Raw genomic sequence first — 12629 nt, 5'->3', positions numbered from 1 at the left:
TGTACACATATTCAGAAGCTGAAACCTGGCTACAATAGTTGTGGTGGATTTGAATCACTCCAGCCTTGGGATGCACCACATTTAAAGAGGTTTCTGGCCGAGCTAGTATGAGTGATAGGGGTAAATGTCGTGGTGATATAGTTGGATAGAGTGTGGGAAGGAGAGGATTCAGGAAGCAGATCCCTGCTTTGGAGGAATGCACTAAGAGTGAGCAAAGGTCCACCCAGTGGCAGATTGCTGTTAGGCGGAGATGTGAATCTTAATGTGTGGGAGTGTAATGGAACTGGGAAGATATAGTCTGTATCTTCTGCACAGAGGTGAATGAGATGGTGAAGTTACTCGGTGGGGTGGCTTAAATGGAGTAGACCAACTGAAATGGAAGTAGGTGGAAATGAAAAGAGCACCATTTGATGGGGAGGGGCAGTAGATGGGTGGCGAGGCCCTGGCTGTGGCACATTGTTGATAAAGCCTTGCCTCTGGTGCACTGATGATGAAACCCTGGATGTGATACATCATTGAATAAGGCCTGGCGGCATTGTTAGATGGGTGGTGAAGCCCTAGCTGTTGCTGATGGGTGGTTAATCCTTGGCGGTGGTAGATTGGTGGCTCAACCCTTGCTGTCATAGATGTGTGACGAAGCACAAAGTGTGGTATGTGTTATGATGATACCTTTGTTGTGGTGCATCATTGAAAGGTAGGGATTGGTAGTTTGTTAATAAAGTTCTGGCTGTGGTAGATGGCCAATTAATCCCTGTCAGTGGTAGATGCAGAGGGAACCTCTAGCTGTGATAGACGGGTGGTAAAGCTCTAGCTGTGGGAGATGGGAAGTGAAGTCCTAGTTTTAGGAGAAGCCCTCGGTATGGTACATCGTTGGTAAATGTGTGATGAAGCTCTGGTACAGGAAGATGGGTTATAAAGCTCTGTTTCTCTCCTCCCTGCAGCAGCACATGAACACAGACATGGCCACCTTCACTGAGGTGTCTAAGGATCCCAAGGGCATGGAGTGGCTCTGGAACCCCCAGATTCTGGGCCTCTACAATCGCGTCCTGCAGAAGTGTGAACTCAACAAGCACACCACGGAGGCTGCTGCTGGAGCACTGCAGAACATCACTGCCGGGGATCGCAGGGTGAGAGATCCTCAGACTCTGGGTGGGAGCAGAAGAAAGGTCTGGAGAGGGCGAGAATGGGACTCACAGACTCTGCGGGTGGACTTATATTCAGGTTGGACATTCACAGTGGGATGCATTCTTAAAAAAGGTATCAAGGTTAACAGTCTCATATTTAAGAGGATCTACATGGCAAGGGTCTCAAATGCAACCACTGCGCAGTGAGGGAGCCTAAGACGCAGGGGTATCACCTGTGCCTCGGGACCGCAGAGTGAGGGGTCATCAACTTATTGTGATCTTTATTATATTATGGCATGTTGTTTCTTTAGCCCTTTATGCCATCTGATGTTGTCACAAAGTGCTTAGAGGGGAGATGAAAGAAGGAACAAAGGGATCAGAGGAGAGGCAAGGAAGGGGAGAGAGGGAGGGAGTGGAGGAGGCTTGTGGACTGAGTGACCATCCTCAAAATGGAAGATTTACACTGTACTCGAAATAGAGCGCTGTTCGTATTTGTCAATAGACGTCTCTTTAGCAAAGAGGAAGGAAGACGAAAAGATAATGGGAGGCAGGAGGAGACAGAAGGAAACCTGAGATGGAAGGAAGTAGAATTTGGTGTGAGGAGGGGCAGTGACTGATGTGGACCTGGTAGAAGTCATGGTACATGTCTTGAACGATGCTAGAGCGGACCAGAGCGACTCCCTGTGATGCAGGAGAATGCTTTTTACCCGCCTCCTCGCAATTTTCATAGCGAGATTTCTCACATAGATTCATGTACCACTGGGCCACAGTTGAAGATAGAATTGGAAGGAAGGGTTGCTTGGAGCAGGGATGTTTTTTATTGGTTAAAATCCTTAGGAGTCTTGAAGGACAGAGACACTGAATTCAGGTAGTGGGCCTTCTAAGGGTACCGGGTGTGTAGCCTTAGGCTCAGGCTTGTCGGGGGTCTGTGCGAAGCCCTCTGTAAATGTCTTCCATTTTGCCAGATGCATCTGTTTTTCTACGTGTAAAACGTGAGGAAGAGAAAACATGGCATCTGCTGCCATCTAGTGTGAATACTACGCAAGCTGCCTTTCTTAATGAAAATGGCAAACTGCCTTTCATCCCAAAATCTATAATTGGCGTTTGCTGAAGCAGCACGGGGACCCGAAAAGCACGAGATCCCCTCTGCTTTCCTCTTGTGATGGCCCTGCGTAGGCATATTTTAGCCCACCGTGTCTAGACTCTGCTTTTAATACTCAATACCACATCGCAGTTTGTCCAGGTGTCTGTTCCGGGGACACTTCCATGCTTTTGACAGTGACATACAAGGGTAACACCTCCTCTTTACCCGGAAGAGTTCCATTAGAGGGAATCTGTGTCAGGAGGACGACAGCTGGCAGTGGTCAGCCGTAAGGCCTCAGAACCCCGAATGCAAACCAACATGCAGACAACTTTATACACACTCTCCAGTCTCACGCGGATTGAAAGAGGAGCTGTCATGGACATCTTACCGGACGCCCCCACAAGGATAACCTAGACAGGCCACACTACCCACTCACACCAGTGTGGTCCAGGAAAGAAATTCTGACTGTGGAAAACCTTCTGTGGATGAATTAACAAGAGTCAATGCCTGCACAATGTGCCTAGAGGTCAAGAAATTAGAGAATGCTGAGCTATACAGACCAGAAGTAACATAAAATAAAATAGAGCCATCTGATAGGGTGCCAGGACATCCCGCCACCTCTGCGTGTATGTCTTTGCTGCTCGACCATTCTCTTGGACCTACCTTGAGTGGCATTGATTTGTTTTCCCAAGGGGCTAAAGGTGCTGTGAGCACCCAAGAAGGCATTCACAGGGAGGGATACATGAGCTGGTTTTCCAAGGATTGTGGAGGTCAGAATGTGGAATTTAGCTGGTCTAGGCTGCTGGATTTCAGGAGTATTTTATTGTCGTGGAGAAGGCAATAACGTAACTTAATGTGGTAGCAGGATCCTTCTTGGATCTGAGAAGTTGGTACTTGTATTTGTAGGTTTCATCTATGCAGGCACAAGCTGTACACTCCTGGCAAGGGGCTGCAATGGTGAACAACGAGGGCAGACTACAGAATATCTCAGCACTGAAGCCCAGCATAGGGTCTAATGTCCCCATTGTGCAGCGGGTGCGTGTCACAGCCTTTTCTCCGCAAATTGTCTCTCCCGTGGGAGGCCCCTTGTAAAGCATTACCTCATTTTAAAGCAGGATGTTAGCACAGCATAGCCTGGCGTGGCATCTAACAAGGTTTGCAAGGTTACAGAGTCGCCTGTTGATCAGAGGCAAAACCAATCTTTTATTATTCAGAAAACAACTCTCCCTTTAACCCCATCCCACCAGCCTCGAAGAAGCACCCGCTGAAATTCAAATCTCTCTGCACATTGTTGTTGTTAGTTATAAATGTCCTTCCTCACCAAGCCCTCTGTACCGCCTAGATTAGTACCATAAATATAAGAACTGAATGCTATACTCCGTTGTATCATCTGAGTGGTTCAGCATAGCCCTCCTCACAAGCGTGCAGTATAAAGTTCATGAAGCAGCTTGCTGCAGCACAGTGAAACGTCACACCCGCAGGGTCCGTCGGACACTCGGTGCTAGCAGCATTGTGCAGGGAGGCCAGAGGGTGGGGAAGTAAGATGTTGGGTTACCTGATGGGCAGATGGGCTGGTACACTATTTAGGGAACTGTGTGTGACCTCTGACAGTGTTTATTTAAGATTCCAGTGAGAGGAGGAAAACTGTTTTGCCTTAACCTTTTCAAGGCGCCTGTGACGTGCGGGTTCTGCCTGCCAAGGGCCTATGTGCAGTCTGGTGAGGATAGCTTCCATCCTGGTCACATAGAGGGAGCATTCATCTCCTGCTGCAGGATAGACTTTGCACTTAAAAGTAAGTGTGAAGGTGTCTGAAACTCCGGGAGGACTCTGGTCAGCGGGCAAAGAGGATAACAAGATGACAGTGAGAAGAGATTTGTTCCTCATACACTATGTGGTGAGGAAAGGTAGAAGGGGCAATAAAGTAAAAACCATGCAGTGAGAACCAGTGTGCATTGGGACCTTTTCCATCAGGCTAGAGCGCTGCAAAGATCCTGCAGTGCTTTGAGACCTTCTGTAACTCTCTCTGTACAATCCACACTGCCTCATTAATGCCCCGTGATCTCTTTCCCGCAGTGGGCGAGTGTCCTGAGCAGAGTGGCTTTGGAACAAGAGCGCATCCTGAACCCTGTGCTAGACAGAGTGCGCACGGCGGACAACCAGCAGCTCCGCTCATTGACTGGTCTCATCCGCAACCTGTCCCGCAATGCGCGCAACAAGGATGACATGTGTGAGTACCATTTGCTGGGAGTGTGCAAGAACCAGCACTGTTTAAATATGGGCACCGTGCTTGTGTAGGTGCATCTGCAGGTGTGGCTATGGAAGGAGCTCGCGTGCGTGCATGTGCTGGAGTGCTGAACACTAGCACTGTACATTTGTGAATATCATGTGTAGTGTGTAATAGTGAAGAGTAGCATGTGTGTTACAGTGTGTGGATGTATTTGCTGGATTGTCTCATACTCGATGTAGATGTGTTGTAGTGTTTCATACAAAAAACATGTGTATGATGTGGAGTGTTTTATATTACGGATTAAACTCGAGTATTTTATTGTGAAATCTAGCATGGGTATACTATAATAGTGAACAGGATTAGCTTTGTAGCGACAGTCAGTGCAAGTGCACGTGTTGAAGAATGTGTAATGGTGAATGCTAGAGTGCCTGTGTACAATAGTGTACACTGGTGTCAGTATTTGTATCAGCGTGGAAGATTATGAGCACCACTCTGCAAGTTATTGAGAAGTACTTAATGGACCATACTTGTTTCGTTGTATGTATAGCCTGTTTGAGGAAGTAAATCCATGGCTGTAAAATAACAATGGGGGCCACAGTGACTAACGTGCACCTGTGTGGCTTGTGGACCTCAAGCACTTTTAGGTAGAGTGCTTGCAGTTAAAGACAAGATGAAGCGCTGAGAAGCCCCTTGTGAAATGTATTTCAGTAAAAGCAATTGCACCAATAGTTGACGGAGTTTGTGTTTGTAGAGTTCATATTTCTCATTAAAATGTATTCAGCCGTCCTTTGCGACAGGTGTGTGACATATTGGCAATCCGTACAACTATTCTTCTTTTGCTGATTTTGTAAGCGCTGAGCCCTTAGTCTTTGAATTAAAAACTGAGTAGCCTGATGGGTTTCCCCGTTGGGTAGGAATCTCACCACGAAAATAGAGAGGTACAGTGGAGGCGGATTTGAGGCAGTATGTAGAATGGGGTACCAAGTGTATCATGATCTGGCTGCTAAAAGAATTGGGATCAATATCCAATCGGTCATACTCCTTCGCCAATAGATATGTGGGAATATTCTTCCCATGCATTTTCCCTTCTAAACGTTGATATCAGTTTCGAGATAAATTTGAACCTTTTGCTTTGACCGGATTCTCCTTGAGGTGATGTGGGCATTCCTTTCTTGGCAGTGGAAGGTGTTTTCGTCAGAATTCCAGTCAGTGGCTTTTCTAAAGCTCTCTGTCCCAGAGGGAAATAATATAGACTGCAGCATAGACCATCTATTTGATTTGCATCACATTGACATTTCAGCAATCTGCTGTATCCCTTGGTTTTTCAGCACATTAGTTTCAAATAAACGCAGGGCCGAAATGGCCACTCTGCTACTCTGGTATTTGAATGCTAGTCTAGTGTGTCTCGTAATGCTTTTACACATTTTGAAGATTTTTTTTTGTTCCAGGAAGAGAATGTTTGGAGAATTCTGCCTTTAAATCTCTTGTTTGATGTACTCGAATTTTGTGAGGTGTTTCTAGATTTATGAACTCAGCCTAAGTAGCATTAACTTATTTTTTTCTTCTGGTGTATAGTAATAGATGTGCATTTAACAAGTTTCTAAGCAGTTCGATACTGGGACCGAGGATGCAGGAAGGTTAAAGTGAAGTGTCCAGCATTACTTAGCCCTGTAAAGTGTGGCAGCTATGAGCAAAACAATGTCAACAGACACCAGTCCTCTACTTGGACAACGGGCCTCTTCTCCAATAGAGAGTCTTTTTGTTTTATATAAAGCCTCTAGTTTCCCAACTGATTGGTACCTCTATAAGGCTCCAGGCTTGGGCCAAAGTCAGCCACATGTGCTTCCCTGGCCAGTGTGCTTTAACCTAATGACCTTTATTTGTGGTCTAGCTAACCTATGCCTAGACGTCTGAGAATCAGTGAAACACTACTGTGTTTGGGAGTTTTTTACTAGGTAACTTCGCCTTTACATAGTACCAGTATATGGCACCTGACTGTTTCATATGAACCTGGGCCTGGTAGTAAGATAGATTAGTGAACTCTCGTGAGACAGTATGTGTGTTTGTCTCTCTCAAAGGTTTGAATCTCGGCAGGGTCATCTACGCCTTTGTTCTGAAGAAAGTCAATAAAATGGCAGACTAAATTGGCTGATAGTAAAACCTATTATTTTTAAAACGAGGTAACTGAATAAGGACTGCTATTTAAAAATACAATTCTATTATTTTCATGCACCAATTGGACACCACAGTGGAGCACAGGAAACACCCCTTCTTCCAGCATGAAGAAGCTGTTCTAGTTACTGTTGTTTATTTATTATAATTGCTCAATGCATCTGCAAAAGATTATAGTTGAAACAAAGTGGATGCTCTTGTTTACTTGTGGCTTACATTGCGAAATGGTATTTATTCAAAATGGCTGACAAAAGAAAACCATAGAAGGAACCCCGGCTGCTGCCAGTAGCCTTCTCTTCCTCCTCCGTGATGTACACAGCAGGCCAGCCACGTCAGGTGTTGACCATTACCGTCCCACCACCGCCGTTGTCCCAGAGCACTGCCACTGTGGGTGTGTCCCTGCCTTCTGCCAAGGCAGCAGAGTGCAGGAACGGGACCAAGGCGCTGTGAGGCAGCAGAGTGCAGGAAAGGGATCAGGGCGCTGCAAGGCAGCAGAGTGCAGGAACGGGACCAAGGCGCTGTGAGGCAGCAGAGTGCAGGAAAGGGATCAGGGCGCTGCAAGGCAGCAGAGTGCAGGAAAGCGATCAGGGCGCTGTGCAGCTGGTGTTTTCCCGTCTTTGTCCCGGAGCTTCATTTTATCCAGTATTGGGGTATCTTTCATAGATTCACATGCCTGAATCATTCCCCGTCGCCGAGGCGGGAGTCCCACCTCGGCGACGGGGAATGATTCAGGCATGTGAATCTATGAAAGATACCAATACTGGATAACTGTAGTTACAAGTAAGTAACTTGTTTTCTTCTTTCTCATCCCTGTTCTCTGCTCCCTCGGCGCCTGCTGCTCTGCCTTTTGGCTAGGTTCATGCTATAGAAATACCATATACATACATATACCCAAAGTCGACTTTTAATTACTGTGGGTCTGACACCCGGCAGGACCCCCTCCACTTAAAGCCCAGCATCTGAGATATTTAAAAAGCATGCAGGCAATGGTGCAGTGTCCTGTCCGCCATCTTCCAGCTTAGCTCAAGCTCTTCCATGTTGGGCTGAAACTGGTAATTTGCTAGGCTTGCATTCCAATTCAAAGCCTTTAATGCAGCCCATAATCCTTTATTAGCCAGGTTGGGTTTATCACCGATTGACAGTTCGCTCTTCCCTCTTGTAATGATGCCAGCGGTTCACAGGCAAGTAGCGGCCGGTGCTCTGCTCCCTGTGCACCTTCAGCTCAATCCTTCAGTGATGTGGTAGCAGCTGGGTGATCTGGCACTGGCAGGGCCTCATTCAGAATCAGATTTATAATCCGAGGCAAACAAGATTTACAAAGGCAGACAGGCCAATGTTTCAGTGATGAATTTCTTTACTTAAACCTAGGTGCTGTTAGCTTGAGGTCCAAGATAATGTCTGGACTACGAGTACCAGAATGCAATGGAAATACAGCAGTTGGCATGCTGCTTACAGCACATATGGAACAATTTGTGATAGTCATTTCTGCATTAATCTGGTCTAATGCTTATTTTGAAAAAATGGCAACATGCAATGCAAGTACTGCTGTTTCTGCATTTCTGTGCAAACCTAGGGGCATATTTACAATATCTTGGTATAGAGCAGAGCCGCAAGCCTTCTAGTTGCACTACCCTATGTCAAAAGAAAAGGGCAGGAATGCGTCATATCAACAAGATACGGGTGCATTCCTGTCCTTTCTGCCAGCGCACAAACTGTAGCTGAGCACAACACAGGCACCCTTGCACCACAGTGCAAGGGTGTCTGTGTTATTGGATGATTGTTTTTGTACAGGAAAGGACACCTTTCTACACAAAAACAATCAGAGGAGGAGTTTCCTCATTCTATGTGTGCTGCAGAATGCAGCACATGTGGAAAGAGGAAAAAAAAGAAGAAAATAAAACATTTTTCCTCGTTACGCCTGCCCTAGATTTACACAATGTTGTAAATTTGGGGCAGTGTCAAAACCCATAGCAACACCCATGGAACGCCCCTTCCATGCAGAGTAAGGCATTGCAATATTCCATATTTACAAGGCCATGAAAAACTACGCAGGGTGGCTTAGCCTGGCTATGTAAATATGGGCCGGCACACTGCGCCTCCGGAGGGCCACAAAAGTGACACTCCGGCAGCTTAAAGGTGCTGCAGGGGCATTGTAAATATGCCTCTTAGTTTGGGGAGGGAAGTGTGTTGATGTACACTGTATCATACCTATGGAGCTTATTTACAAGCCCCTTGCACCGTGTGTGCGTCACTTTTAATATGGGAAAAAGAGACGTACTGGCGGCGCAAGGGGCTTGTAAACAGCACATTTTGAACGTTATTCTGGTTAGAATGGGTCGAAGTGAATGGGGTTCTAAGTATGGGGCTAATTTGGTCATATCTACCTGCAGTGTGGACCAGTTAAGAAGGCACTGGTTCATATATTTTAAGCTGCAAACAAATTTGGCACACAGTAGCTGCTGTTCTCCATCAAATTTGTCATGGTCTAAGAAAACAAAAGATTGGAAGAATTTAATAATTATCAAGCTACGAAAATGAAATGTTGAAAGAAAATAATAGTTACCAAGATTTGAATCCATTGCAAGAACTCCAGCTTTGCAAAAGATGGACCACATTGACCAAAATGCACTGGGAGGGCTACTGAGTAATGATTCACTTGAAACCCACAGTTGAAGGCTATTGTTGAGTGCCAGTCCTTTTTTGAGTGCTGTCAAATAAAGGTTGTTATTTTATGATAAATAACTTTTTGCTTTAGTTGGCCTCTGATGGCTGATGTGCTATGTAGGAAGCAACAGTATTTGTAAATCTCAGTGGGTCTTTTTTTTAAATTTTTTTAAAACACATTTTATTTGTCAAGTTGTACATAAATTGCAGAGCTCTGCACCCCAGAGACTGCATAATCAAACCATACAGATATGGTGACTTTGACATTTTCCAATAATGTCCAAGCGTAAAGAAGCAACACAGAAAAGACTACTCCAACTCCCACCCACCCCCATCCCACCCCCCTGATCGCATAAAATCCGCATAAACATGTACACAGCCTGTAAATGTAGCAGAGAGGATGAACCCCTCTGGGGCCCACCCCCCCTCAATGTACCCCCACAGTCTGAAGATGGACAGATACATTATCCCAATGGATGAACTTCTGCCACTGATGGCGGGTTCAGCAGCAATCCCCGATAGTCCGTCCACCGTTTCCAAATCTTATGTTTGCGTGGGCACCCCCTAGCGACAAAAATAGGTTGCTTCAGCCCCATACAGAAGTCTAGCCTATTCTTCCATGCGGCCACCGATGGGGCCCGTGGCGCCTTCCAAGCCCTGGCAATGTCCCGTTTCGCCAGAGTAAAACCCAGTTGCATGAGGTGTCACTTGTAAATATTGCCTCCTATTCCCTCCATAACGTGAAGCAAGGCCAGCTGTGGCGTGCGTGGAAGTTCCCACCCCAGGAGCTCCGATAGGCATGCAAATACCCCCTCCAAAAGCGGTCCAGAGAAATACAGTGCCAGACTGTGTGAATGAATGTACCCTCCTCTCGACTGCAACAAAGACATATGGGAGTGGTGATCAGCCCCGCCCTCCACAGGTGCACTTGAGTAAAATAGACCCTGTGAAGGTACTTGAACTGGACCAGGTGGAGTCTCATCGCTATGGCCGCCCCACGTGGGGCTGCCAGGGCCTCGGTCCAGTCCTCCTCCTCCAGTGTGCCCACATCCTCCTCCCAGTTCCCCCGAAGCTTCTGTAGTGTGGGGGAGCAATGAGTAACCAGGGATTGATAAATCCATGACATTTTTCAGTCATTTAGATCTCCCATAAAAACCTTCGCTGCCAGAGGGCTGAATCCCGTTAGCGACTCCAGGCCCTCTAAGCTAGGGGACAGGGCATGTCGAAACTGAAGGTAGCGGTAGAACTGGGACCGTGGCATATGGAATTCTTTCTGAAGATCTTGAAAGGATTTTAGCGTCCAGCCTCTCATTACATCACCCAGTACTGAAATGCCTATGTTGTCCCACCCCCGAAACCCCTGTAGAGCCGCCAGCTGGGGTAGGCGCCTATTATCCCAGAGGGGGGTCTCCCGAGTCAGCATGTTCCACCACCCCATCCGCCGCAAAGTCTGTCTCCAAATCAGGAACACCACCCGTGTAACCGGCGGCAGTGAACCCCGCAGAGGCGCTGTGTATAGAATTGTATGTAGTGAGTGGTGCCCCATGAGCCGCCGCTTGACTGCATATGCCGGGTCTCCCCTATCCCCATACCACCACTCGTTAAGAATCAGCAAATGCAAGGCTTGGTAGTACGAGAGAACATCGAAGGACGCTAGCCCCCCGCAGTAGGTGGACAAGAAGCATCTGCGCAGAGCTACGCGAACCTTTCCCCCCTCCCACAGAAACTGCCCAAGCGCTGCATTCACCTGCCGAAACCATCGGGGCGGGATCTGATGAGGGTGATTTTGCAGCTGATAGAGGAGCCGGGAAAGTGCCACCATCTTGAATATCGCCGATCTGCCATATAGCAAGAGGGGCAAATGGGACCAGGTTTTAAGATCTTCCCGGATCCGTTCCCATACTGGGACCAAATCATGCTCTCAGGAGTTTGCAGGTATATCCGTTAAAAACACACCCAGGTATTTCAGCCCCACCGCCGCCAACTGAACCGATGATGTTCACGCTCCCATTCCCGTCTGATCCCCCAGAATCCATAATGTGGACTTACGGGGATTCATATATAGTCCCGACGTTTCCCCCAAAATTTGCATAATGCTCAAGAGCCGCGGCCCGTCCTGTCCACAGCTGTAAGGAAGAAAAGGACATCATCCTCATATAATACGATCCTATCGGATAGTCCCTGCGCCCACTCGAATCCCCGAAGCTGCGCATCAATGCGCATCCATGCGCATCCATGCAGCTAAAGGCTCCAAAGCTAACGCAAATAAATATGGGGACAGGGGCCAACCCTGTCGCGTGCCCCGCCTGATGGAGAACGTGGACGAGATCGCTCCAGCCACCCGCACCAACGCCGTCAGATCTGTATATAGTAGTGTTAAATAGGAGAGAAAGCGCGTCTCAGATTGAGTCTGCGCAATAAGGCAAATAGATACACCCAACTCAGGGAGTCGAACGCCCGGTCCATATCGGCCAATAAGAGCGCCGCTGGCTCCCCCAACTGCCGAATAGCTGCCAGTGCTGCGTTTGCTCGCCTAATGTTGTGTTTGGTCACCCTTTGGGGCATGAACCCAGCTTGGTCAGGGTGTACCAGAGTAGAAATGTGGGGTAAAAGGCGATTGGCCAAGGCCCTGGCCAGTACCTTAGCCTCCACATTTAAGAGAGACATAGGACGATATGTGGCATGCTGATCTGGGGGCCTGCCCGGCTTATGAAACACCACTACCTCCGCATGCCTTCAATCTGGGGGAAGCAAGCCCCGTTCCAGAGCCTCCTCCACCACGGGTCGAAAGTGGGGGGCCAACTGCACAAAGTAGTGTCTAAAGAATTCACTGGGGAACCCATTGGGACCCGGCACCTTCCCAGGGTTGAGTTCCCCCCGGGCCGTGCCCAGTTCTTCGTCCGTCAGTGGTAGCTCCAATTGTTCCCGCACCTCATCCGATACGGTTTTGGGTGGTAGGTCAGTTATAAATTTATCTATGACGGCGGCCGATAGGCATTCTCAGGGGGCATATAGGTCTGCGTGTTAGGCAGCAAAGCTTTCCGCGATGGTTGGGGGTTCTGTAATTGTTTCCACCATCAGACCCAAAACGCTCGGGAGGGCCTGGGAATGGAAGGTTCCCTGGCAGAGGCGATGCAGCATCTTGCTGGACTTGTCTTCCCATTGATATACCCTACTACGCGTCGCCAACCAGGCTTGGCGGGCCTCGTCCATCAAAAGAGCCTCATAGTTCTGTTGAATCAGCAATAATTGCCTCCTGGACTGGCCTCCCTCTGCCTCCCGGCTGCGATGTTGAAGAGCTACTATTTCTGCCTCCGCTCGCAGCAGCTCCTCCCTATGCGCCCTACGGGCCGCCTCG

General features: G+C 47.9%; 1 protein-coding gene across 2 annotated transcripts in view; it reads left to right on the top strand.

Moving 5' to 3' along the window:
• Positions 1-12629, top strand: part of PKP3 (plakophilin 3) — a 160891-nt gene that overhangs the window by 134040 nt on the left and 14222 nt on the right. For both annotated transcript variants that reach the window (XM_085644954.1, XM_085644955.1), the window contains exons 10-11: positions 942-1127; positions 4282-4435. In XM_085644954.1, the coding sequence (XP_085501080.1) occupies positions 942-1127; positions 4282-4435 (340 nt within the window). The remainder of the gene's footprint in view (positions 1-941; positions 1128-4281; positions 4436-12629) is intronic.

Source organism: Triturus cristatus, chromosome 3_1 (assembly GCF_964204655.1).
Source record: "Triturus cristatus chromosome 3_1, aTriCri1.1, whole genome shotgun sequence".
NCBI classification, from domain to species: Eukaryota; Metazoa; Chordata; class Amphibia; order Caudata; family Salamandridae; genus Triturus; species Triturus cristatus.
The sequence above is the reverse complement of the archived record's forward strand: the minus strand, read 5'-3'. Positions and strand labels throughout refer to the sequence as shown.